The sequence below is a fragment of the Seriola dumerili genome, unplaced genomic scaffold (genome assembly GCF_002260705.1).
Source record: "Seriola dumerili isolate Sdu_G_001 unplaced genomic scaffold, Sdu_1.0 BDQW01000068.1, whole genome shotgun sequence".
NCBI classification, from domain to species: domain Eukaryota; kingdom Metazoa; phylum Chordata; class Actinopteri; order Carangiformes; family Carangidae; genus Seriola; species Seriola dumerili.
The window spans coordinates 4,178,646-4,206,521 of NW_019174323.1; the positions used below are offsets into that span (position 1 = coordinate 4,178,646).

Genomic DNA, 27,876 nt, shown 5'->3' on the forward strand with positions numbered 1-27,876 from the left:
TTCAACAACTTTTTGAAGGGGCTCACGGAGAATGGGTTTTAATCCAACAGGTCACGCAAACACATTATTGGTTCCAACCCTGAGATGATATTAACATGGACATGTTTGACTGGGATTGGGTCATTGAGGTTTGCTTCAAAACGTGACGATCACCATCGTCCTGAACTTAGGGTGACGGATCGTGTCCACGTTTTTGAACAGATCAGGTTTTTATGGGCGACGCTCAGGTTTCTTGTCAGGGATTGTACGGTGGCCTTATTGCAATGCAGCCATGTAATTACAGAGAACTGACGCCATCGCTGTTTCAGTTAATTATTCAAATGTCTTAAGCCTCTGGTTTCTGCAAAGCTGCTCGATACATTTACTGCTGTCCTCTGGGCGACAAAGGGCACTTGACAGTAAATGATTTTAAATTCCTCTTATTAAAACATTTAGTTTATAAAGTTTAATGAATACTGCTAATGGAGCTGGACTTGTGTGGAAAATACATCTAGAAAAGCTGTGATTTCTGTGCTTTCTGGGTGGAATTGCAGCTAAATCTCAGGTAGGCTTGTGTGTTTTGATGCTAGATGATTGTTCACTGATAATTAATGTGGTTATCTGCAGACTTAACAGACTTTATTCTTGACTAATCTGAAATATTTGGTCTATAAAATCTAAGAAAATAGTGTAAATGCTGATCCCAATTTCCCAAAGCACAAGTTGACATACTCAAATGTCTTGTTTTGTCCAAGTAACAGTTCAAAACCCCAAAATATTTAGGTTATTTTCATAGAGACAAAAGAAAACATGCATATAATCACATTTAAGAGGCTGTTGTTGGAGAGTTTTGCTTTGAAAATGACTTAATCTATTGATTGATTATTAGAATTATATAAAAGCAGTGATTATTTTAACCCAGTGACCTACATTGCTGCACAGATAACAGTTTGGGAACACATCCTGTGGTTTTCACAGTGTTGAGTGGTGAAGCCTACACTATTGAATTCATGTTGACCTCAAGATGCTCTGATTAAATTTTCAGCTCATAGTACATTGAACAGGCTTTTGCATCATGTAACTACTAATTAAGACCAGTGTCATCTTTACCATAATTGGTAACAACCTGGTTCCCTCAGCAATGAGATCTAGTTATGAAAAAAATCTGATGTAATGTGATGCTGAAATACCAGGATATAGAAACTACTTTAAAGCAAAAAAAAAAAAAAAATGTTCATGTTATAAAAGATCAGATGTAAATCCTTAGTTTAGGAAAGGATCCAAACCAGACCAGGTTTGTTCCCCAGATAGGGTAATGTTTTGTGATTATCCGTTAAAGCCCATAATCCCTCTCTAATCAGGAATTCTCAATGTCTGCTCACAGACAATTTACTGGAATGACATCACTATCGCTCCATTCAAACTGGTGCCCCTGGTTCATGCGCATGTATTTGCTTTGGGGGAGACGCATAAAGAGGGTAACTATGCCTTTTAGCAGGAGTGAGCAGACTGTGAAGTAATCAAAAAGATGTTCGCCGGTCGCTGCACAGAGCTCGGTGCGCTGCCTCTGCTGCTGCTGCTGCTGCTTCTCCTGGACGCGGCGCTGGGCTTCAAACTGTGTCCCAACCCCTGCCTGTGCTACGAATCCTCAGACCTGGTGGACTGCAGGTCTAGCGGGCTGGTCCGGGTCCCCGTCGGTGTCCCCCATGGCACCTGGCTGCTGGACCTGAGTGGGAACAAGCTGACAGTGGTACACACCAAATCCTTCATGGGGCTGTGGTCACTCAAGATCCTCCAGATGTCCAACAACAGCATCCGCACTCTGCAGCCACAGGTACCGAAATATATGTGCATTTTATTTTATTGCGCTTATTCTACAGTTTATACTTTTGTTTTAGACCAGCAGTGTAAAAGTATTCAGATCTTTTACTTTAGTTTAACTCTATTTGTATTTGCATCAATCACAGAATACATTATCATTGAAAGTACAGAAGTATTGTGAGCTAAATATTAAAAACAAAGCTATGCATTATGCTTTTTTATTATTATTCAATTATTATTACTGGTGCATTCATGTTTAAGCAGCATTTAATGTTGCAGTTTGTGAAGGTGGAACTGATTTATACTTATATATAATAGTTTGTATGCTGGTGGTTTAATCTATAAAAATCCACAATATTTTATATTTAAGTTGTAATTTAGTTAATACAAAGTAACCACTAACTAAAGCAGTGAAATAATGACTATTTTCAATATTGATTAATATTGATCATCTTTTCCATAAATAAATTTAGTGTTTAGTCTATAGAATGTCAGAAAATCATTTTAAATAATGTCTGTATATGTTCTCAGAGCCCAAAGTTACATCTGTATAGTTCCTATTTTGTCAACAATCAACAATCCAAAACCCAAGATTTTCAAATTAAAATGATGTAACACAGTGAAAGCAGTAAACCATCACAACTGAGAATCTAGAATGAGCAAACTGTTTGGAATTTTTGTTTCATAAATGACTAAACTACTTTTTTTTCCTTTTTTTTGTCAACTGACTAATCATTTAATTGTTTCTGCTCTTCTGTGAAATAAATGTAGCAGAGTAAAAAGTACAATATTTGCCTCTGAAATGTAGTGAATGATAAAGTAGCATTTAATAGTAATACCTCTAAACTGTCCATAAGTACTGTTCTTTAGTAAATGTACTTGTTTACATCCCATCACTGTTTTCAACACACTACTGTAAATGTGCTGGTCTGACCGGTGCTTCATTTGACTGTTTTTCTGCGTTCAGTCTCTGTCATCACTGCAGTTCCTGGAGAGGCTGGACTTGAGTTTTAACCAGCTGCGTTGGATCCCTCAGGACTTCTCTCAGAGTCTGTCTTCCCTCCTGGAGCTCCGGCTTGACCACAACCTGCTGGAGCACCTGGGCCACGCTTCACTGGGAGAGTTAGAAAACCTGAGGAAGCTGGACCTGAGTTACAACCGCATCCGAGCGATAGATGTCCGGGCTTTCAGCAGCTTGTCTCGACTGAGCCTCCTCAGCCTGGAAGCAAACAGACTGAATGTGCTTACAGACGGCCTGTTGAACAGGCAGCAAAGCCTGGAGGTGCTGCTGCTCAGCCACAACAACATCTCACTGATCGAGACCGAAGCTCTGGCTCCTTTGTCCGGACTCACTCTGCTGGGTCTTCAGGGAAACCAGCTGGATCGCATCAGGTTCAAGACTTTCCTGCAGCTCCAGACCACCAGCACCGAACTTCAGTTGTCCCTTAACCCCTGGACCTGTGACTGCGAGCTGCAGCGCGTCTTCAGCAAGATCCAGCATGTTCGACACCTGCATGTGGAGGACTACAAAGGCATCGTCTGCCACGCTCCTGCTCAGCAAGCCGGGAACTCCCTGGCCTCACTGGACAGCCAGCTGTGCGTGGCCGAGACGGCGTCAGTGCTCGTCATAACCATCACTGTGATGCTCGCTGTGATTGGTGCCCTGGTCAAAGCAGAGCACAACCAAAAGAACAAACAAACTGCAAGTGATGCAGAGTCAGACAGATAAGAAAAATTATATGTTTTATTCATGGCTAGGTGTTCTGGGACTGAGGTGTGGCCTGGTATTTGATGTTGTTATGTAATAGCCTGTAGTCAACTACACCACATCATGTTTCATTCTATATTTGGATCTCTTTTAAAGCTTTTTTTGTATTTACTTTCTTCCATGTCCTGCTACATTTTGTATCAAAAAGGAGGGAAAAAGTGGAGAATACCCCTTTAAGAACATTGACAATTGTCTACTTATTTAGTTTTGTAACAATATATCCAGATTATATTGAATTTACATGTATATTTTAAGCAATAGCATGATGATCATCCTCCTCTCTTGCCCCCAAACATTTATTCTGAATATGTGGAAACAGCTTCACTACAAAACAGGCTGTGTAAACTTAAAGTCAGACTCTGAATTTTCATGTCTTTTTATATGCATGTTGCATGTTACAGCAAAACAGAAGTGACTCTCGGGGATGAGTTCCCGCTTAGAAAGATGACATTTGTCTGTATAAATGATTGGTGGATTAATTCCTCCAAACATTTTTGAAATTCTTTCTCTACATCTGTAAAATGTATCTGAGCTACGTCTGTGTGTCCTCTAACCACGCCCTTCTGGCATTCGGAGAACACTTTGTTCTCCATTATCTGATCTTTCTTTTAGGTGCTGACCTTATTAAAGTGTGAGAGCTGAACCTCGCACTGCATGTTAACCTATAACATTTTCAGCACTTAATATTATAATAGTTACAAATAGTTACAAAATAGTAACCAGTGACGTAATTGGTCGCATCATAGTTTCCTCATTATTGGTCATTAATTCTGATGTGGCTACTTTATTAATACAACAATGGTCAAAAACCAAACTTATGTAACCATCCTCAGACAGCAAACAGAAATAAATACTTCAACAGTCCTACTATAAACACAACCTTAGTTACAGTAGGATTTACAGTGTTTCAGTTTTTGTTGAACCTGTTTTAAAGAGGCGTGTTTGGAGGATGTTTGTGTCGCTGTTGTATCTTGTGTTTTTGTCCGCATTAGTTTTAGCTAGATGTACTTATAATAATGTGTATAATCAGACTTTTTATGTCAAACTTTGAATAGCCTGCCTTGGACATTTTCTTTATGCTGAGATACATGTAATAGATAAAGGTAAAACAAATGTTAAAATGTTACATTCGTTTTTTATTTAATCAGTACACATACTGCTGCACCATGAACAGTCTGACAGGCTCACTGTCCTGAACTCGAGTCAGTCATCAGTTACATTTATCTGATTTATCCTTCGCAACACTGTTCACTTTAGTTGATTGGTCATTGATAGCAAAATAAATATTATTACAGTATAACTAAAGTTTGTTCTATTCAGTGAAATAAAACTGTTTTAATAATGAAAATACTCAAACTTGGACAATAGTCTTCAGCATCTTGTGTACCATCATGTAAATGAAATGATTTCACATTATTTTGTATAAAATGTGTTTTACACAGAAGTTTAAAAAGCTGTGCTTATTAAATGTAATAAAAACCAACACATTGACGTTAATGCACCAGTTAATAGCAAAGGAACAAATATAGTGTTTTATTTTTATTTTTTACCAAATGGTCGGAAGCAATACCACATATATAGTTAAAGTTTCCCTTTATGTGTAAAATATTTAAACCATATACTGTAAAACATTTAAGGAAAACAATTTTAAGACTATAATTTTTGGAGTAAAAGGTATTTTGCCTGTAGGTATAAAGTACCAATACTCACGATTCAGAGCAAAACAGAGACAAAATGTAAACATGAATCCAAATAAATTATTAAATTGCAAAAAAGGAAGCTCAGGTTTTTCTTTTCTTTTTCTTGCAAAAACAAAGCTACCAACTGGTAGACAATGACAATCAACAGCTTGGCTTTCATCCAACTGTCTCAGCTTGGAGAGTTTGAATCCTGAGAGGTCACTGAACCACAGCTGCTTTGAAAACAAAGTCGGGCAGTGACAAACAGTAAAGGCAGACAATCTCATCCTGCGCAGTGCAAAAAAAGTTGTCTGTGGGAGCCCGAGGGTTCAGCCGTCAGTAGCTAGGATCAGTGCTGCGCCAAAGATGCCCACGTTGTGTCCTATCAGCTTCATCTGGTTCCAGAACTCCACCTTGCGAGTGTTGTGCCAGTAGCCCAAGTTACCGTCAATGAGCAGGATCACCAGAGGAAGGACGGTGGCCAGGATCTGAGCGGCCAGGCGGATGTAGCAGCCAGAGAGGAAGGCCAGAGCCAGCACCCCAAACAGCACCTCCAGCAGCATCAGAGTGATCTCTCCCCCAGCAATGTGGTTCAGATAGGCCTGCCTGTCCTCTTTGCTGTGTTGGAGGGAGTACACCTAGTGGGGGGGAGTGGTATTGCAATATTTAAAATAACAGTGAAAACAGGCTTTGGTTTGGTTTAACTCTTTGACTTTAAAGGAAAACATGATTTAGTTGACCTACACAAATACAGTGTGCAGAATATCTTAATCTCATTCATTTCACATACTGAAAAATGATCCATCACAGTTTCTCAGAGTTTAAGGTGATGTCTTCAAATGTCTTGTTTAAATTATTAATGTAACAGAAAAATACAACAAATCTTCACATCTAAATGTATGTTGGGAGTTTTTGCTTGAAAATGCCTTGACCACTTAATTAATTGAATGATCAATAATCAAATTAATTGCATAAGATCTCCGGCATGTTCTTTTAATAAAAAGCACTTTATAATAATTTGGGTATGGGGTTTAGTCAGGTAATAATCTCTGTGAATGCTATGCTCTTGTTCAGACTGTCAGAATATGTTACTGAGCTCACCCACATACTAGTGGGACAGGTATGCAAAACAATTGTGCATTTTATGACTTAAGCATGAAAGTTTCTGAATATAATCTACATACCTCAAGGTTTTATTTCAAACGTGGAGGCAATTTGTATCTGGTGACCTTGGCAGGTCACTGACCTTGAATTTTTTCAGTTGTTGCCCCATTTCTCTATTATAATCATATATATCTTTGCCAAAATTGCATAAATATGCAGATTTGCTGCTGTGGCCATGTATCATAATTTTGCTTAGAGCACCAATTTTGCAGGGGGACTGCAGACCCCACCATTTCCAGGTGTGAAGGTAGCTATAGCTTATTAAAAACACTGACAACTTCTGCTGTGTGTTCTATGGAATCCCATGACTAGCTACAACAATAGCATGAACATTCTAATCAGAAGCTAGCATGCTAGTTTGGTCTGGACCACACCCATTACTCCAAGGGGCTCTGCCCTGTCCCAGAGGTCACATCTGGACTGCCTCCACATCTGAAAATAAACTTCATGGTTTATAGAAACACTGGAGAAAGTTTCATGCTTTAGTAAAAAAAAGCACAATACCTTCCATATACAACCTTATGAACAATGTCATAGTATAGCAAGTCATAAAAACAACATAGTATAGTGAATAATAAAAATGAAATAGTATAGTAAAGTATAAAAAATATCATAGTAGAGTAAGGCATAAAAAATGTCATAGATAGATAGATGGATAGATATATACATTATTTAACCCCAAGGGGAAATTCATATGTCCATTAGCTCATTGTTGGTAACAATTATAATAATAATAGTGATAATAATAATAATAGTATGTAAGGCATAAAAAGTAATTGTATAGTAAGGCATAAAAAATGTCATAAAAACATCATAGTATAGTAAGGCACGAAGACGTCATACTATAGTAAGTCATAAAAAACGTAATTGTATAGTAAGTCACAAAAACTAAAGTGTCCATATTTCCTTCAGCCCCACTATTAATACTAAGTCATAAAAACGTCATAGTATAGTAAGTAATAAAAACGACAAAGTATAGTAGGGTATAAAAAATGTCACAGTATAGTAAGGTATAAAAATGTTGCAGCAATGACATAGAAACGACATAGTACAGTAAGTCATAAAAACATCATAGTATATAGTAAGTCATGAAAACGACATACTATAGTAAATCAAAAACGTCACAGTATTGTAAGGCATAAAAACATAATTTGGTATGGCATAAAAATATCATTGTATAGTAAGGCATAAAAATGACATAGTATAGTAAGGTATAAAAAATGTCATAGTATAGTAAGGTATAAAAATGTCATAGCAATGTCATAGTATAGCAAGGTATAAAAATGTCATAGTATAGTAAGGTATAAAAAATGTCATAGTATAGTAAGGTATAAAAATGTCATAGCAATGTCATAGTATAGCAAGGTATAAAAATGTCACAGTATAGTAAGTAATAAAGACGTCATAGTATAATAAGGTATGAAAACGTCATGGTATAGTAAGGTATAAAAACGTCATGGTATAGTAAGGCGCAAAAACATCATAATTTGGTGAGGCATGAAAACATCATTGCATAAACGTCACAGTATAGTAGGGCATAAAAACTGAATTTTTTAAAAACAAAAACATCATAGTATGGTAAGGTTTAAAAAAAGTCAGTATAGTAAGGTATAAAACCGTCATAGTATGATAAGGCTTAAAAAAGTCATAGTATATAGTAAGGTATAAAAATGTCATGTATGGTAAGGTACAAAAACGTCATTGTAGATAAGGCATAAAAATGTCCTAGTATAGTAAGGTATAAAAATGACATAGTAAGGCATGGAAAACATCATAGTATAGTATTTAATAGAAAAGTCATAGTATGGTGAGGCAAAAGGTCATAGGATAGTAAGCCATAAAAAAACATCATAGTATAGTAAGTCAAAAACGTCATAGTATGATAAGGTACATAAAAATCATAGTATAGTAAGGCATAAAAACGTCATATTATAATAAGGTATAAAAACGCCAAAGCAACAACATAGTATAGTAAGGTATAAAAATGTTGTAGCAATGACATAGTATAGTAAGTCATAGAAACGACATAGTGTATTAAGTCATAAAAACATCATACTATAGTAAGTCATAAAAAATGTAATTGTATAATAAGTCACAAAAACTATAGTGTCAGTGTACAGAAGTCCATATTTCCTTCAGCCCCACTATTAATACTAAGTCATAAAAACGTCATAGTATATTAAGTAATAAAAACGACAAAGTATAGTAAGGTATAAAAAATGTCACAGTATAGTAAGGTATAAAAACTTCATAGTATAGTAAGTAATAAAAACGACAAAGTATAGTAAGGTATAAAAAATGTCACAGTATAGTAAGGTATAAAAACTTCATAGTATAGTAAGTAATAAAAACGACAAAGTATAGTAAGGTATAAAAAATGTCACAGTATAGTAAGGTATAAAAACTTCATAGTATAGTAAGTAATAAAAACGACAAAGTATAGTAAGGTATAAAAAATGTCACAGTATAGTAAGGTATAAAAACTTCATAGTATAGTAAGTAATAAAAACGACAAAGTATAGTAAGGTATAAAAAATGTCACAGTATAGTAAGGTATAAAAACTTCATAGTATAGTAAGTAATAAAAACGACAAAGTATAGTAAGGTATAAAAAATGTCACAGTATAGTAAGGTATAAAAACTTCATAGTATAGTAAGTAATAAAAACGACAAAGTATAGTAAGGTATAAAAAATGTCACAGTATAGTAAGGTATAAAAACTTCATAGTATAGTAAGTAATAAAAACGACAAAGTATAGTAAGGTATAAAAAATGTCACAGTATAGTAAGGTATAAAAACTTCATAGTATAGTAAGTAATAAAAACGACAAAGTATAGTAAGGTATAAAAAATGTCACAGTATAGTAAGGTATAAAAATGTTGTAGCAATGACATAGAAACGACATAGTACAGTAAATCATAAAAACTTCATAGTATATAGTAAGTCATGAAAACGACATACTATAGTAAATCAAAAACGTCACAGTATTGTAAGGCATAAAAACATAATTTGGTATGGCATAAAAATATCATAGTATAGTAAGGCAGAAAAATTACATAGTATAGTAAGGTATAAAAAATGTCATAGTATAGTAAGGTATAAAAATGTCATAGCAATGACATAGTATAGTACGGTATAAAAACGTCATAGTATAGTAAGTACTAAAAAATGTCATAGTATAGCAAGGTATAAAAATGTCATAGTATAGTAAGGTATAAAAACATCATAGTATAATAAAGCATAAAAACGTCATAGTATAATAAGGCATAAAAACGTCATATTATAATAAGGTATAAAAACGCCATAGCAACAACATAGTATAGTAAGGTATAAAAAATGTCACAGTATAGTAACGTATTAAAATGTTGTAGCAATGACATATTATAGTAAGTCATAGAAACGACATAGTATATTAAGTCATAAAAACATCATAGTATAGTAAGGCATAAAAACGTCATCATATTGTAAGGCTTAAAAAACGTCATAGTAAAATAAGGCATAAAAACACAGTATAGTAAGGCATAATTCTTTTGCTTAGAGCACCAATTTTGCAGGGGGACTGCAGACCCCACCATTTCCAGGTGTGAAGGTAGCTATAGCTTATTAAAACCACTGACAACTTCTGATGTCTGTTCTATGGAATCCCATGACTAGCTACAACAATAGCATGAACATTCTAATCAGAAGCTAGCATGCTAGTTTGGTCTGGACCACACCCATTACTCCAGGGGGCTCTGCCCTGTCCCAGAGGTCACATCTGGACTGCCTCCACATCTGAAAATAAACTTCATGGTTTATAGAAACACTGGAGAAAGTTTCATGCTGTAGTCATAAAATGCACAATACCTTCCATTACAAGCTTATCTGCTGCACTATACAGACAATCTATAAAACTGATATGGGTCTTACCATGCAAATGAGATAGACTCCAAGGAAAACCTGTCCGGTGGACTGCAGGGATCTGCTGCGAGGTTTCTGTCTGTACACCTCCCCCGCCCCACTGGCCAGAACCAGAAAGCCGCCAATAATAGCCAGCGCTCTGGAATACATTCGTACCTGCAGGGTAACACAGTTCAGGGTGTAACAATCTGAGGCAGGTTTCTACTACAGTGCCACTCTCTCTCAAATCTACTTTCAAATTTGTAGTGGTGACCCAGATCCAACTTGTCCCTTCATGTGGGACACAGATCTCTTTTTGATTAATATTTCAACACTGCCCTGGGCCAATTTGACCTCTATGTGAACAGTGCACTTTTTTATGTCCATAATTTTTCTAATTTTATTTGTATTAACTACTTTTATGTGCCCACATTTGTTCTGTTTGCATTATGGTCTTTATGTGTTGGAAAGGTTAATAAAAGAAAATGAAATAAAAAATAAAAAAACATAACCAAAAATTACTTCATGATGTTGATGTGATGATGCTGAAACTTTACCTCATGTCAAATTGCCTAAAATAAATTTGTGTTGTGGAAACATCATTTCCTTCATGATATCACATAAGGTGTGACTTCTTCAAAACCTTGGTGTAGTTTACAATGACACTAGAGGAAAAGCCTAACTACAGAATAATAACTAATATCAAAGTGTGACCATAGAGAAATCTGGTGAAGACAGTTGAAGCTCTGTGTTTGGAAGCACAGGGGTAACCCAACAGCAGCGTTGCTGCTTTCTTACGGTGTATAACAGAAGGTGACTCACCTTAAGCCAGTCCCCGTAGTACACCTGTTCTCCGACATAGGATGCATAAGTGCTGATGGCCAGTTGTATGGCAGCACCCATTGCAAACCACCTCCTCTTCACCCCAAATGACATGAAGCTGGCACAGAGCACTGCGGCCCCCATATCCACATACAGGTACGGTACATGGATGTCTGGCTTCCTGGAGATGACAATGAAGAGGGTATCAATTCAAACATGGTGGTCTGATTTGATTTATACAGCTACTGCTTTATGTTTACTCATTTATTTATTACATATTGTTTATACCATACTTTGTTTTAAGTGAGTATATATATATATGATTGCATATCGTTGCAAGACCACAAGCTGTACATTGCACTGGAGTAGACTGTTTCTGCTGCAATGACAACAAAATTCAGCTGTTATTGCAATTAACCCAAAACAATCATCTTAAGTATTCTAAAAATGACCAGTAGTCAAAACCTCTTGAGGAGAATACTGCATTTAATGGTTCAATTATTCCTAATTTATCATACTATGAGCAATAGTCAATATTAATCATAAAATCAAAATAAGCTTGATAAGTTAAACTCAACCAACTCATATACTTCCAACACAGAGAGCCAGACAGGTATCACAAAATCTGCACACATTTCCCTTATAGCTGCTGTGGTGACAGGATAATTCAGAGGGGTGTGGTAGTCTAAATAAGACCAACCCACCACAGACTTAAACAATACACACCCAGCGTACATAAGAGATGAAAACCACCATTCGACAAGGAAAATTACAGACCGTCCGCTGTCCGACAGAAAATTACAAACCAGGCAAAATGTAACTTGCAGCTTTAATTTAAACAACTCCATATGGCTGCAGCCTTATGACCTGAGGTTTGATCTAATTGCTGAAATATAACCCCCGTTAGCTAGCTGGCAGGTTTACACTTTCAACAGAAAATATATGAAAAGGTCGAGAAGAACGCAAAAGTTGTCCAGCTATAAACTGTTTTGACAACTATTGTGAAAATGAAGTCAATTTTGTACAAGTTTAAGAGAACAGTTAGCTCGTTAGCTGTTGTTAGCTTCATGTGAGTGCTCTACTTCCCCACTCCTTTTACCTTTTTGAGTCCGCTCGCTCAGCAAACAGCATCAACATACAGAAGCAGTTCCAAAATCCAAACCGGGTCAAAACAAACGCTCCAAACTGGCTGAGAAACTTGAAAACCTGCTTCCTGCTGGGAGCTGCCATGGCTGCTTCTCAGCTCTAACCTATCCGCCGACAAGACGCTGAATGAACATCCGGCCAAAATACCTATACGTGTCGAAATAAAAGTACACATCTCTAACTGAGCAGGGTGTTCCTGCAGAACCGGAGACTGCAGTTTCAGGACCGCATTTGTTGGACTCTAGTTTCTGCCATATAAATATATTAGGAGTAACCAGCTAATCACTTTATGACACAACCATCTACGATATTTATATTAATGAAATGATATATTATTAATAATACAGTGCGGTCTGAAACTGCAGCCTCCCTTACTGCAGGAACTTGTCTTACAATCTATTAGAGGTTATGCCATATATTAGTAACATTAAGATATTACATTATAACGGCGGATTTGTATTTGTATTAAATTACTATTAATGCTGCTTTTTTGGTCATTTCTATACTTTATATACGAACTGTTTTAGTTTATATGTATTTACTGAACTGATTTTAGTAGGAGTAGAGCTGAGGGAAACGCACACATTTATTCACATTCCTTGTTATTGTTATTGTTTATTATTGTATTAAAGGACATATATATATATATATATAAGTATATAAGTATATACAGTATATAATCTTGAATCTGTCCCAGTAGTTGTCCTTTTGTCTTGCCTCTCTCCAACCTCTCAAATTCAAAGGTCATAGCATATGCTTCCATCTTTATTTGTAGTATTTTGGTGGAAAACAACATTAAAACTACAACTGGATAAAAAGTAGTATTTGGGTGGAATACACATATAAAAATACAAATACTTGGATAAAAAGTAGTATTTGGATGGAATACAGGTATAAATACACAAATACTTGAATAAAGAGTAGTATTTTGGTGAAATAAACTTTTATGGCAGTTAAATACAATCCTGAAACTGCAGCCTCCGGTATTTCTAATCGCTAGGTGGCGGTGGCGCGAGAAACTAGGTTCCTAGGAATCAGTCCTGAAACTGCAGTTTCCGGTACTGTATGAACATACAATTGCTCTAGATGCTGAAGAGGAGTAATCTTTGAATCAAACTACTCTGAGGCTCTTATTTTGAAAAGACGTTCGGTCGCAGGACAAAGGCGTCCTCCTATTGGTTGACAGAACGAAGGGGGCTGGACAAGAGATTAAAAAGGTTCGACTCCGCCATCTACAGGACAAAGCAGATCATCACAGAAACGTTAGAGGTCACTGGAGGAAAATGTGTCTGTAGCTGCTACTTGACCTTATTCCTGTAGGTTCAGCGTTTTAACTTTAGTCAAGCAGTTGTTTATTTCATCTAAAATTAATTAATTTGTGCTGCAAATAATGATTATTAGGTGGAATTGCTGTTTAGATTTAAACAGTGCCTTTTCATTCACTGGATGATTAAAGGAGTTTATCTAAGCCCATGCACAACATTTGCAGCCGTTTCCAATAAATCTTTGAGTAGTTGAGTGTGATTCAACTGAATAATGAAAAATGGTATGTCAATAAACAATGTTGTTATTATGACACATCATTTTGTGTCAAAAACACTCAACAACCTGGTAATCAACCAGACATGATGCTTAGGATTGGTTGTCCTTCTGGAAGTTTCTCCCATCCCCACACTCTCTGGAGCTCAGCCAGAATGATCAGGTTCTTGGTCACTTCTCTTTCTTGGCTGGGCAGCTGCATGTTCTATAGTTGTTATAACTAATTGTTATTGTTATTACTCATTTATTTATGTATTTATTTATTGTATATAACCTATAGGAAAATAGAGAAAATGCCCATAACCAGTAAATCCTAAGAAATCATTGATTAGGCATGAACATTTTTCTACATTAATTTAATTATAAAAAATATACTTACTGCAAGTTTGTAACTCTATACATGATAACCTATACTTTTTCAAAGCCTTCAGCACAATATCATAACTATTCTGGTAAAGAAATACAAATCTTGTTTTAATTTAAAAAATGAAGAATATGTATATGTATAATTTATGTGTAATTGTAGAATGTTAACTCAACAGATTGTTAAACCTCTAAAGTTTAACAATCTGTTAAATTCTTTAATTCAATTTTAAAATTATTGTTGATGAATTTTCTGTCCATACACTAATCAATAAATCCTTTCAGCCCTTCTGTGAGTTGAAATGCCTTAAGAAACATTAAAAAAAAAGTCTCAGACTCACCAGTGTCATTGAGACAATTTCTTGTAAATGGCTGCAATTTAATGCAACAGTTATTAGTCTGGCAATGAAAGTGTTTTTCATCAGGAGCTCGGTGATGATCAGGAGCGTCTCCACACTGCTGTTAATCCACCGTGACGTGTATGAGGTTAATCTTGAGTGGATGAGACTAACCCAGATCCTGAAAATGGCTTACTGTGAGGCCTGCTGAAGGTTTAGTTAAGGATCAGTAGCTTGTCATGTCTCAGATGAAATGTCAGGTGGGGATGACAGGCACAGAATAGCGGTTTTCATAAAACTTATTAAAACTTCAGATCGGATGGAGAAAGTTCTTTGTTCCAGACTTGAGTCCAACCCCCAGCTACATCATCATCATCATCATCATCATCATCATCATCATCATCATCATCATCACCACTTTCAATGAAAGTGTGGGTTTTTGGTTCATATTCGACGAGCCACTGTGATGAAGTCAGTCTGTTTTCAGAGACAGAAAATGCCTCAGATTAGACTGAAAGAAACACCCTCAGTATCAAGTGAAAAATATCTGCAGTGCTGAACAGAAAACAGAATGTGCTGTGATACTACTAAACAAGCATATACTGTATGTATCTATGCAGTTTTTTAAAACCTTAACAAAAAAATGAAAGCTGTAAATGTCAAGAGCCGAAAACACAACCAGACTTTGCACAAAAACAAATTCATTCACAAAAACATGAGCATCAGTCGTGTTGTGTAGAATGACGTTAGATGACTAAGAGTAACTGATTGGATAGACTGAAAGATTAAAGTATATAATCAAATCAGTGATGAAGACTTGGCCTCCTTCCTTTTGATGCAAAGCCCAATGCTCGAGATGTACAGTAAAAAACACACAATGAACCCACCTCTAATATTGTCTTATAAGATAATATTCGTTTTCTCTGCCTATGTATACTAAAGCTACATATTTGCAAAGTTAAAATACTATTACAACTGCTGGAATAACTTGCTTTGATTGACTACTGATGCAACATTGATGAAAACTGAGAAGCAATGCATAGATACAACCGATCCCACTATCTCGTAATTTGGCATGTGTACCACAGTCAGTAACAGATGATGTGGCGTTAACGCATCCATCATTTCTATTTCAGTGTCTCACTTTCTCCTCCATGCTGTCTGCAGATCTATAAGGATCTGTGCGTTCGTCCCTTCCTCCTTCCTGTTCAGGGGTTACGGCACCTGATTGTTTAATCTCATCACGGGGGATTGGTGACATCAGGCCCAATCCTGTGCCGACCTCTCCCAAAAGCCAGCAGCCAGGGATCAGCTGGGATGAAGAGCAGTGGGACAGCACGGATCAGTCAGTGTGGAGAAGCGACAGGACTAGAGGAAGGCAAACAGTCGATGAGCTCTTAGGAGCCAACACCTTTTCTCAGATTGTTGGCGATCTTGACATTCAACAGGTAACGACTCATCATTGAGACATTTATCTCTGTTGGATTTATATCTATTTTGACACTGAAATATTTTAATACAAACAGTGGATGAGATTGACCTAAAAGAAACAGGTTATAGCATTTTCACAAGAGTACATTTTGTACATTTTTAGGCATTTGTTGGGATATTTAACACTTTTCAAAACAAGGATCTTGGTTTCTTCTTGCAGCCAAGATGGCTCGGGATATGTCAGATAAGGAAATCCTGAAAATGGAGCTGGAACAATTGAAGAAGGAAGTTAGTACAGCCAGAACACCAGTAAGTGAATAATCTCTCTCTCTCTCTCCTAACCAATTTCATATTTTCTTGCCATCAATTGTGAAAAACCTGATCTTTAATTTAAGGTACCAAAAACCTCTTGTAAACAATATGGGGAAGATAAATGCTCAGTGAATTTTTAGCATGCATGTTTAAATGTGTCCCTGTGTGTGTGTATGTGTATGTGTGTGTGTGTGTGTGCTTGTTAGAAAGTGCTCACATTTGATTTCATCTCTCCTCTGAACAACAGGTGAGTGCAAACTGCACAGACACAATCACTTTCGTTGAAGGACTGCTACCAAATGACCCGCTGATTAAGGGAGTTCCAGATGACAAGAACCCCTACAAGGGAGACAAGGGAGGCTGCATAATAACATAGCACACGTACATCCAGGGGAAAGTCATGCGTTTTTTTTTTTTTATGGGAGCTGGTGACATTGCTGTAATATCCCTGTAGAAATTCTAATAGATAAAATGTACAGTAGAAAGAAAACTCAGATCTGTAATGTTACTGCGACCAGGACAGAGACCCTTTTCCATCACTGGATTACTGTATGTATCTGTTGATATAAAAATGTTTGTCAATTTGTAATTAAATGCAAATAGCTGTATAAAGCTTTACCTTGACCTGGCTGCTCTGATTATTGATATAGATTAGTAAATCTCTCTTTTACTGCTCTCCTATTGCACTTTCACCTCATTTTATTGTATTAGTTAATATCAAATAGGGGTGAACTATATATTTTTTTATGTCCAACATCTGACAGTAAATCAGCATAAGTCAACTTTACACTCACCTGTGTTACTAGACAAAGCAGGGCAAAGTCACAGGAGTCGTGCAGCTACTGCTTAGTCTAATCTTAATAGGATTTCTTTGCTGCGCCACAGTCGGTCACTGTTGACACAGAGCTGCTTCCTGTATCAAAGACTTTAATCTTATTCCTGCCGCTTCAATCCCGGCTTCCACTTCCAGCTCTCCATCCAATTAGTGTCATTTTTCAATCCGGGAAACAACAAATACACATCATTTGTTCAACACTGGCAACACAACTATTGGTATGAATATAAAAATATACAAAGAGAAACAAATGGTAACTCATGCTGCATTAAACCTTTCAGTCCAATTACCTTAGGCAGCACATACTGTATCAGCACCTTTGTGCAACTTAACCTCTTCCCAAGTATATAGTGAGCCACTTATCATTTAAAGGGCTATGGTGATATCAGTGTTTTGCTTCAAACTTAAAGTTTAAGCCTGACTTAACACAGAAGCCAAAACAACCTCTAAACTTTGAGCTCCCTGCTTCAGTTAAAGGGCAAAGGACGTTGCAGCACTGGAGATGGTGAGTGCAGATTACACATCAGAGTGAAGTAATCTGCTTTTCATACTTCTGAGATTCTACAGACACGCAAAATAACATACCTCTTGAACAATTATTGATATAAGTATAAATGAAGATAATAAAAATAGTCATGTATAACTGGTAAACTGTAATTATTGCCCCATTTATGGATTAAATGAATCTAAATGGCTTTAATATACAAGATCACTGCGGTGGAGAAGACCATTGGATTTTATTATCACATATAATCTAAATGTGTCTAAATGTCAGACCTCTCTCACAGTGGATATTATGACCTGTTAAACACGGCTGTAACTAATAACATTACTAATGTCCTACTGTATTTCATTCAGGAGGAACAGGATGGGAACACCTAAACGGAACAGAGCCATATTAGTTACAGTTACAGTATGTCACATCTTCAACGAGTCCAGTTTGAACTATTTTAAGTTTCATTTTGGATGAATTTCATGTTCACTGTGTCCAGCATAACGGCTTTTTGCTTTGTTGTGGTTCACGTTATCTGTAGCTGCAGATTAAATCTATAGCTCAAAGTCAACTGAAGTAATGTATAACTGGAGTTCAAAGTCCATGCATGGATTATATGAAATTATAGCACATTAAAAAAAACTGTTATCACATAGATCACAAGATATTTACGTTTAAAAAAAAAAAAATCCTTTTTCAGAAGAAATATATTGTGGATGTAGTTGACCGGTGCCTCCAGAGTGATTTTAATGATTTTCACATGTTTGGATTTCTTGCATTTTTTTTAAACAGTCCCCAAGGACAACAACTGAGTGTTTGTTATCGGACCTGAAATGCTGAAACTCAGTGATTTGGCTCAGCTGTTGTAAAGACATAAAACTGGACACTGCGTGTATAGTCAAGGATGACTTGTACATGGTGTATTCTTTATCTTAATTGCCTTATCAGATAAGAACAATTGAGGATATATCTAATCTAACTAGGTTTCCTATAAATATATTCATATATATTCATACTACATGCAGGATGAAAACAAAATGTTTTGTAACCTTTTAGATTACAACATTAGTGTGAATTCTAGTCATCTGCACAGTTTATTTACTTATTTACTAAAACCATTGACTTTGAAATACTATACAGACCCTTACACAGTTTATGTTTATAGAGCACAGCATCTATTAGAATTTCTTTAAAAACAAGTGAAACATTGAAAATTCATCACATCATTTGGTGACATCAAATCCACCAGCTAAAACATTACTGCAAATGTGAATATCCAAATATACCAAGACGTTTTTAGACGTATTATGTATATGTAACTGCACAGCAGCTGGCACACCATTATTGTGATCTGTGCACTGTCATCACTGGAGAAAATGGGTCTTTCAGCACTTTATCTTTATTACTCGTCATAACATGAATAGTTTTATGTATAAAACTCCTGCCCCTCTCCTGCAGACCTTTGGCACTCAACGTAATAAAAGCGGCCTTTTGAGGAGAACGATGTTCAGACACACTGCTGCCTGCTGCTGCGAACACTCTGCTCCAGAAAAGACACCAGTCACAGTGATTTGATCATCTCCACAATGTGGCTCTTGATTTTCTTAGTCTGGTTGGTTATATGGGCCGGTGGTACATACTGGTACCTGTTTGGGAAACCGAGCCCTTTCTCCCTGGAGTCAGTGAGACCTCCAGGACCTCGCGAGTTTGATCAGAAGAAGCGGGACAAAGTCATCAAGCAAGGTAAAATTATAGCAGTCGAAAATGCCTGTGTGCAGCATCACGATCAATTGGCAATGTGATGCACTGCTTTCATAAAGAAGTATATTTTCTACCAGGTGATGAGCTCTGTGGATATTCAGTTTAACAAGATACAAAACAATCAATGCTTAAATTTTTGATCAATATGTTAAGGTATTACTGGAAACAAGAATAAACTGAAAACTGTTTTCTGTTATATAAACTGTTAAACAAACTGAAAACAATTATCCACTTACATGTCCATATGAGTTTTATATATCAACTCCAGCCAGCAAAGCACCAATGCTGCCAAGAAAGAGGAAAAACTAAAAACAAAAAATAAGACTAACTTCTAACTAAAAAATTGAAAAATTAAAACAGCAAAAGAAAAAACAACAACATTCCAGCTACTAACTGTGTAATAGTTGAAATTCTGTAGCAATATTAAGAGTAAGAGCTTCAGTATGAGAACCCTAACCAAACCTGATTTTTTTTGTCAAATCACCACTACACTACAATGATGTTGGGAGGTTCCTGAAATTAGAACATCTATATAGAGCAGAGCCAATATTTATATTATCATTGCACTTGTGCTTTTCATCCTATGACGTATAAGTCAAAACATGCACTGTGAAAAAAGGTCAATTGGGTCAATTCCATTTTATTTTGTGAACATTTCTGGTGAAATTTCACCAGTTTACAGGAGGTTTTGCGCCTCCTATAAACTCTGTAAATTTTAAACTGTTGGTAGGCTGGTTTTCTTTACCTTTGCACTGAGATTTCCCGTTCCCAGTCTTTATGCTAAGCTAACGCTAAACTAATCCTCATATATTTAAAACCTTTACACTGCACTCAACATGGTCTAACTAAACTCTCCACTGACACCAATTAAAATTAGTCTTATGAACTGTCATAAATAAAGCCAGAGGAAAAAAAGTAGTAGATGAACAATTAGCTCAACATATATAAAACTAGGCTCTAGAATATATTCTTCAAATTATAATGTAAATAAAACCAACTCACTCTAGGTTTTACAACCTCTGAGCTGTGCTGATACAGTTTTATCTAAATTACCTGTTTGATGTGTCATAAGTCAGAGTTTAAATTAGCACAAGTACAGTAATTGTTTTTCATGTATGTGTTTTTATCTTAATTAGATTATGACCTGATGACTATGTTAGCAGTTTAATCTACAGTTTATTGCCAACATGAGAACACAGACACAGGAGAGGTGTGCAGTGCAACCTTCAGACTGAATTATGTAACCCAGTCATGCAACACATTTTGATGTCTCAGTTTCAGCAGTTGGTCGTGATAACATTTACAATGTTTTTGCATTAAAACTATATGAACTAGAGAGATAAATCTGACCATGTTAACATCAGTTCTGTATGTTTCCGTCCAGGTTTCACACTTGACAAGGTGCCTCAGAATCTGGATGTCATCGTCATTGGTAGTGGTATCGGTGGCCTGACAGCTGGAGCCACACTGGCCAAAGCCGGGAAGAAGGTCCTGGTGCTGGAACAACACGACCAGGCGGGAGGCTGCTGCCACACCTACATAGAGAAAGGCTTTGAGTTTGATGTTGGTAAGAAGACTTGTGATGTAGTTACTTTCTTAAAGGGGCAGTATGATTTTTTTTCAACCTTGAATGGGAATAATGTCTATAATTTGTTGCAAATAAATGTTTGGTTAAATATGGATTCAATTTGTTAAACTGAATGAATCTGACACAACAATAACAGGTCGTCACTTCAATTGAGGAAAACAATCTTGTTTAATCAAATAGATATTTGCTGTATTAGGGGCCTGTATGAGCTGTTATCAGGGGGCCTACCATATCTAGCAGCACAACATAGCAGTTATATGTGTTCAAGGTGTAAACTGATAAGGCACAGTAGTAAGTAAAGTTTCTGAACCACCAACTGTGCACAAGGGTGTGGCAACATCGTATGAATGAACATTTTCTGAATGCATAGAACGGCTTTCACAGGTGTTCTAGTTAGCACAGGACATTCAATGCAATATGGCAGCACCTTAATCTAGAGAAACATGGATGTAGCGTGTCATTTATACACTTTCAGAGGGGGTGTTTTGAAGCTTCAGGTTGGGATTACCAGCTGGAGAAAAAAAGAGAGAATACCAGGCTGAGACTAGGGCTGCAAATAATGATTACTTTCGATTATCCAACAATCTGTCAACCATTTAATAAAATGTCAAAAAATTCACAATTTCCAAAGGCTCAAGGTGACATCTGCAGACTCACACTTCCTTATTTTTCAAAGGTTAAGACAAGACCTTGTGGAAGAAAAGGAGTAGTTATTTATTTTCAGGAGAACATTTTAGAGCATATTTAGAGCCAGCAACACCCAGCCATGAAGGAACTGAAGATTAAGGCACTTTAGCTTTGCCTCTCAGTTGAGGTGGTTGATGCTTGGGCAGCCCTGATTGAGAGGCTGCATTTACAAGAGACTGTAAACACAACAATATAGATGCTGTAAAGACTATTCCTATCCCTGGTGTGACGATACCATTGCCACCTTTAGAAACTACAGGAAATAACTTTGCACTTTGTTCCCATCCCGCTCTTTCTTCTTCAGGGCTTCACTACATTGGTCAGGTCCACGAGAACAGTCTGTTGCGAATCGCCTTCGACCAGATCTCCGAGGGCCAGCTGGAGTTCCAGGAGCTGAATCAGCATTTCGATACCATCCAGATTGGCCTGGGTGACGAGAAACGAGAGTACACCATGTTCTCTGGTAAAACTGAGATGAAGGCCCATCTGCTGAAGCAATTCCCCGACGACACTGACGCCATCGAGACATTCTTCAAAATCATGAAGGTACCGAGGGCAAGTGGACACATATTTCAGTCTGTCACCTGTCCCAAAAATGCAAACTCTACATCTAAAGCCCTTTCAAACTTCCTCCAAATTCCAACAGGTCTCAGCTAGGAAGACACACTATCTGGCAACTTTAAAGCTGATCCCTCAGTGGGTGTCTTTATTCCTGCTAAAGTCGGGCATCGCAAACCTCTGCTCCCCAGTCTTCCGCCTGACCGGCACGTGTGCAACAGATTTCGTGAACACCCTGACCAGCAACAAGGATCTCCATGTCATCTTCTCTTACCTTTTCTATGGTGGGTCGGCAAAAATGTAACTACAGCGGCTTTTGGTATTCTACTCAAATCTTCAGACAGTGGATTGAGGTCAGATGTTATGTACAGGTTGGACGGGTCCCCCACTATGGGTGGGAACACCTTAAAATGAACACACTGAGTCAGCACTCTGATCTCTTAGTCACTAGGAACATATCACTGTCCAAGCACTTTGTGTGTTCACTGTGGCTAAATTATAAATGTTGAGGAGACACAGAATTCATGCTGGATCTAAACTCTTAATGGATCTTAGTTATTACCCAGTAACATTATCCTGAACTAAATAAATAGCAAAGTCCTTACTCTGTACTTCTTCTTCAGGTGTACCACCAAGGGACTCCAGCATTCTGATCAATGCCCTCCTGATTCATCACTACAAACGAGGCGCCTACTACCCTAAAGGTGGCGCCAGTGAAATCGCCTTCCACATCATCCGCACAATTCAGAAATATGGAGGAAACTGTCTGGTCAGAGCTCCCGTCACCCAGATCCTGGTTAATGAGGAGGGAACAGCTTATGGTGAGAACTGAATCCAGCATCTCGTTTTTTCACCTGTTAAAGGTAAGATGCTCTCCAGGGAACTGACTGGAAAGCTTCCCTTTTTTTGTGTGGCCTGTGACAGGTGTGAAAGTAAGGAGAGGTCAGGAGGAAGTGGAGCTTCATGCACCTGTGGTCGTCTCAAACTGTGGCATCTTCACCACCTTCCAGAAACTTCTTCCACCTGAGATTCAAGTCAAACATGGTGAGCACCACAACTATAATGTTTTACCCGAATGGACAGATTCTCAAAAATATCATAAATTCTCTTGTAAAATCAGTCAAGATGGTGCAATGTGATTCTACACTCTCCCATATTATAGATATCCAGGAGAGACTGAACATGATGAAACATGCCAGAGGATCGTTCTTGGTCTTCTCTGGCTTAGATGGAACTGAGGAGGAGTTGGGCCTCGTGTCCACTAACTTCTGGCTGTTCAAGAACAACGATATGGACAAGTCGTAAGTATGCAGGGCAGTGATGACACTGAATAGGGATGTAGCATTTAGAAACCACAAGGGAGCGCTACTGTATAAGCAATGATGATACAATGAACTCACAGAGGCAAAAACTGACTCCTCAGTAAAGGCCTGCCACCACGAACATGAACACATTTATCATTTTTCTAGTGGCTCAACTTTTATTTACTCCAGAAGAAAAAAAACAAATTTTACATAAAAAGACATACTGTATATTATGTGGCTTATTCAACTATGAAGATAGGAATTCCCTATTCATCCTCTAGATGGAGTAAAGGATCAGTCTGGTTAGAGCTGCCGAATGTAAATACCATGCTGATGGATTCTTTAATGTTGCTGATAAAGCTTTGATTTAAGGATGATGATCTAAATTTGACATTTTTTTTTTAGGATGGATGACTTCTTTGCATTGAGCAAAGAGGAAGCACCAGATAACATTCCCATGATGTTCATCACAATCCCGTCTTCCAAAGATCCAGAGGCCAAAATAAGACACCCAGGTACAAACAAAATCCAATACTTTTTCCACAATAATAACACATTATGATAAAAACAATGGATATGCTACCAGAATATTATCTTATCTTTGTTTATTTTGATATGATCTGATATGAAATACCAGAAAACAACACATCTGAGAGTCTACATAGATTAAGTGTGATTAAGTGTGTCTCATGTTCCCAGGAAAATGTTGCATGACGATACTGACCATGGTGAAGTATGAATGGTTTGAGGAATGGAAGGACACCACTGTGCGCAAAAGGGGTGATGAATACTACAACTACAAAATGAGATTTGCAAAGAACCTCTTTGACTGGGCCTGCACTTTGTTCCCGAAAATCAGAGACAAGGTAGATGTGATCAGATTTTTTAAGTATGTTTCTATTGTCTGTGCATGCACATTAATATGATCTTTAATTTTTATAAAACAACAACAAAAAGATCAATTTGTGGTTGTGTTGACTTGCTTTCCAGCTGGTTTTCCAGGACGTGGCAACCCCGCTGACCAACACACACTACCTGGGTGCCCAGCGTGGAGCCATGTACTCCGCTGAGCACAACCTGGACCGTTTCCATGCTGAGGCTGTGGCGAGGAACAGGTGCAACACCCCCGTCAAAAACCTCTACATCTCAGGTATGAACATTTTCACAAAATATTGTCAAAGGATTTTATGTTAAAATTTTCTCTAAGCACAGTCAGCCCTTTGTGGTTTGTAATTGAAGGTGTCGCAGGCATAGAAATGTCTCAGCAAGCCCTCGGATTGATTTACTAAAGATGGGAAGGTTCATAACATTATGAAATGCGATATGTTTCATACTAAACTAGCCAGTTTTTGCTGGATTAATTAAGTAGCAGAGTTAAAACACTTCAGACATAACTGTAGGAAGGCCGCTAAGCAGAGTAAATTGTATCATTTTTAAAGCTTGTGAAGAAAATCACAGTCTAGATGGAAACACAGACAAGAATCTGCGTCCAGACTCCAGCTAGTCTCGTCTCATCCAGCAACTTGTATGTATCTCTCTGTTCCAGGACAAGACGTGTTCAGCTGTGGGATAGCAGGGGCTCTACACGGCGGACTCCTCTGCGCGTCTGCGGTGTTAGATCACATTGTCTACATCGACTTGCTCCTCCTCAAGAAGAAGCTGAAGAGGAGGAAAGCCAAAGAGCTGGCCCAGCTGGCTCAGAAGAAACTGCAGTGAGCACGCTCTGTACTTCCCCTGCAGGACATTAGTGGAACTGCAAAAACCCGGTGGAAAAGGACCCTTGATTATTGTGGGGAGACTTAGAGGAACACACCACCACTGTGTCTACACATATTTATGCTCATAGTTCCTTTTACTGACAGTTCGATGGAACAGATGCAATGTCCCTTTTGTCTTGAAAGGATATAATTTAACTACATGAACACTGTTTCAAAGCTGCAACAGCCGCCATGCCATCCTCATGGTGGATTGCATTGTCTAGTCTTAAGCAACTAGCATAATAAAGTACAGAGGGCTGGTTCACTCATTAAAAGGTGAACCACTCATTGAGGTTGCCCTTGAGAAGGTACCTATATACAGAAGTTAGAAGTAAATGAATTGTACCATTTTCTATACTTAATTGCTCACTGTAACTCTGATATGTTTAGCTTACTGTTTACTTGGGTATAATGTATAATATATAATAACAATTTCAGTTTTATTATTATGATCATGTGCACATAAACATAAATCATTAGGAAAAAGCTTTTTCTTTACTTTTATTACCTTATCTACTGATCTATGTAAAATACTATTGCTCAATTTTTTGTATTTGTATTTAGGTCTATTATGATCTTCAACTCAGCTGTATTGGGGGAACAATTTCGCAGTATTATGCTATGTAAGCTTAATCTAAAACTATGAAATATCAACAAATGCTTTATCATTAGCATAGTTATATAAAGAACTAAATGCTTTGATTTTTAAGTTTTTGTATGTACAGATGTTTTTTTCTTAATGTTGAGCATATCTTTTTACTTACTGTTTGTAACCACTGCAGCACCGTGGTGCCCCCCCGAATAAACTTAATAAACCATATTAAACTTTCACATGCATTAAAATGCTTAATTCGGTTTAATGGTGTTAAAACTGACATAGAACTTCAGTATATAACAATGTAAAAAATTACACAAACATGATAAACTGTGTGTAATGATTTTCATGAATTGTCTCTCTTTTAACAATACTATTGACAGCCAACAGGAAATCATTATTATTAAAAAACATCATCAGTAGAAGCCTAAACTTATAGATATGATCATGATTATGTATAAACTATTAGTAATCTACCAAGAGTGATCATGTTATAGTATCAGATGTAATGGGTGATTATTTATGTATCACTTACTGGTGAAGTGACACTGTAAAGCCCCCTCCTGGAATTAGTTCCCACCTATGTTGTTCTGACCTGACTTATAACCCCAGCGTTGTTTGGGTAACTTCTGAAATCAAACGTATGGGGGGAAACCTCAGACTTCCTGCACTAAGTGAACATTTCCTCAGCAAACGGTGGGCAGATTGGCTGACAAACTGTGGTCTGTTGGAGACGACCGGGGGGATCCGAAGAGAAGAATGCCCCTTCTGTCCAGGCAGCCGGTGGGATGCCAGTACCTCTCTCACTCTGTTAACCTCCATCCCTCTGCTGCACAAACCCAGGGAAAGCTCTGCCAGTCACTGCCGCTTGGTGAACATGTTCGCTACTCTCACCATTTTTTCTTTCAATACTTGAGAATAAAAAAGGCCAAATTTTAAGGAAGCAAGTTTAAGGAATGAGGAGAGAACTGGGAGGGAGAGAAGTTAATTATACTGACTTTGCCTTGCTGGAAGTTCAGCAGGCCATAACATATAATTACCATGGCATGATAAAGTGCACAACTTCACCAGAAATAAACGTGACATCTTTAGTAACTCTTACTTTCCTGCGTTGTGCTCTGACTGACTCACAAAGTTATAAACAGATCCACGTAAACTCAGTTTAACCACCATTTGAGTAAAGAATAAAATCAACCCATCGTTTTTAGCCATGCTTATGGCGTGGCTGTAGGGATGGTCATGTTGGTTAATAACTCCACCACTCTAGTCCAAGCTGAAATATCTCAATAACTATTGGATGCATTGCTATGAGATTTTGTGCAGATATTCATGGTCCCGGGAGTATGATTCCTAATGGTTATCTTTGGTTATCCCCTGACTTATCCTCTAGCAAAACCATGAGGTTAACAGTTTTGTTTCTTAGAAAAATGTTGAAACAAAACTATTGGATGGATTTCCATGAAATTTGCTTCAGCCATTCATGCCCCCCCCCCATGATGAACTGTAACTTTGATGATCTTCTGACTTTTCATTTGTTCTCATCTCATCATCCTCTACTTAACTTTGCGTTTAGCTTTAATTAGCAAATGTTAGCATGCTAAGATGCTAAATTATGAGGATGATGGTTAACATCTTGGTAAACAATACATCTGCATAAACAGCAGCATGTTAGCACGCATACTTTATAAAGTGTTATAAATATGAGTGATGACGTTATTAATGGTTAATGACTCACTAAACAAAACTTTATAGATCAGTAAAAAGATATTTGTAAGAACAACATTCTGGTTGGAGGTTCAGGTTGTAGAAGATACATCTGTCTACCTCCATTACTGCTTTCATCATAAGTGGTGAGGTTAATAACCTCCTGACTATTATGATTGACTTACTCACTGTTTAATTAAATATTCATATATATATGTATCTATAAAAAAGACAAAGTCCTTATACCAGATGTGGGTGTTCACCAGGCAAATGGATTTTTTTCTCACAACCTGGCAACCTAAATTGTTCTCATTGACAGCTTGTTACTTATCTATAAACTATTACTTTTATT

General features: G+C 37.2%; 4 protein-coding genes across 4 annotated transcripts; 3 read left to right on the top strand and 1 right to left on the bottom strand.

The window, feature by feature from the left end:
* Window positions 1–1,507: 1,507 nt before the first annotated feature.
* On the top strand, window positions 1,508–3,529 carry LOC111219590 (leucine-rich repeat-containing protein 17-like). Its single transcript, XM_022742308.1, has 2 exons — window positions 1,508–1,813; window positions 2,768–3,529. Exons 1-2 carry the CDS (start codon window positions 1,508–1,510, stop codon window positions 3,527–3,529), a joined length of 1,068 nt encoding a protein of 355 aa, XP_022598029.1.
* A 1,001-nt stretch (window positions 3,530–4,530) lies between these two features.
* On the bottom strand, window positions 4,531–12,369 carry tmem101 (transmembrane protein 101). The gene is made up of 4 exons (XM_022743083.1): window positions 12,213–12,369; window positions 11,114–11,294; window positions 10,322–10,468; window positions 4,531–5,885 (listed from the first exon to the last, which is right to left on the bottom strand). The coding sequence occupies exons 1-4, from the start codon at window positions 12,341–12,343 to the stop codon at window positions 5,577–5,579; spliced, it is 768 nt and encodes a 255-aa protein (XP_022598804.1). The 5' UTR covers window positions 12,344–12,369; the 3' UTR covers window positions 4,531–5,576.
* Window positions 12,370–15,807: 3,438 nt separating this feature from the next.
* LOC111220306 (guanine nucleotide-binding protein G(I)/G(S)/G(O) subunit gamma-T2-like) lies at window positions 15,808–16,866 on the top strand. The gene is made up of 3 exons (XM_022743358.1): window positions 15,808–15,947; window positions 16,151–16,239; window positions 16,490–16,866. The coding sequence occupies exons 2-3, from the start codon at window positions 16,156–16,158 to the stop codon at window positions 16,616–16,618; spliced, it is 213 nt and encodes a 70-aa protein (XP_022599079.1). The 5' UTR covers window positions 15,808–15,947; window positions 16,151–16,155; the 3' UTR covers window positions 16,619–16,866.
* Window positions 16,867–19,156: 2,290 nt separating this feature from the next.
* LOC111220358 (putative all-trans-retinol 13,14-reductase) lies at window positions 19,157–25,184 on the top strand. The gene is made up of 11 exons (XM_022743424.1): window positions 19,157–19,313; window positions 20,716–20,898; window positions 21,911–22,152; window positions 22,253–22,448; window positions 22,788–22,985; window positions 23,089–23,208; window positions 23,327–23,465; window positions 23,874–23,983; window positions 24,168–24,334; window positions 24,459–24,618; window positions 25,015–25,184. The coding sequence occupies exons 1-11, from the start codon at window positions 19,157–19,159 to the stop codon at window positions 25,182–25,184; spliced, it is 1,842 nt and encodes a 613-aa protein (XP_022599145.1).
* The last annotated feature ends 2,692 nt before the right edge of the window (window positions 25,185–27,876 follow it).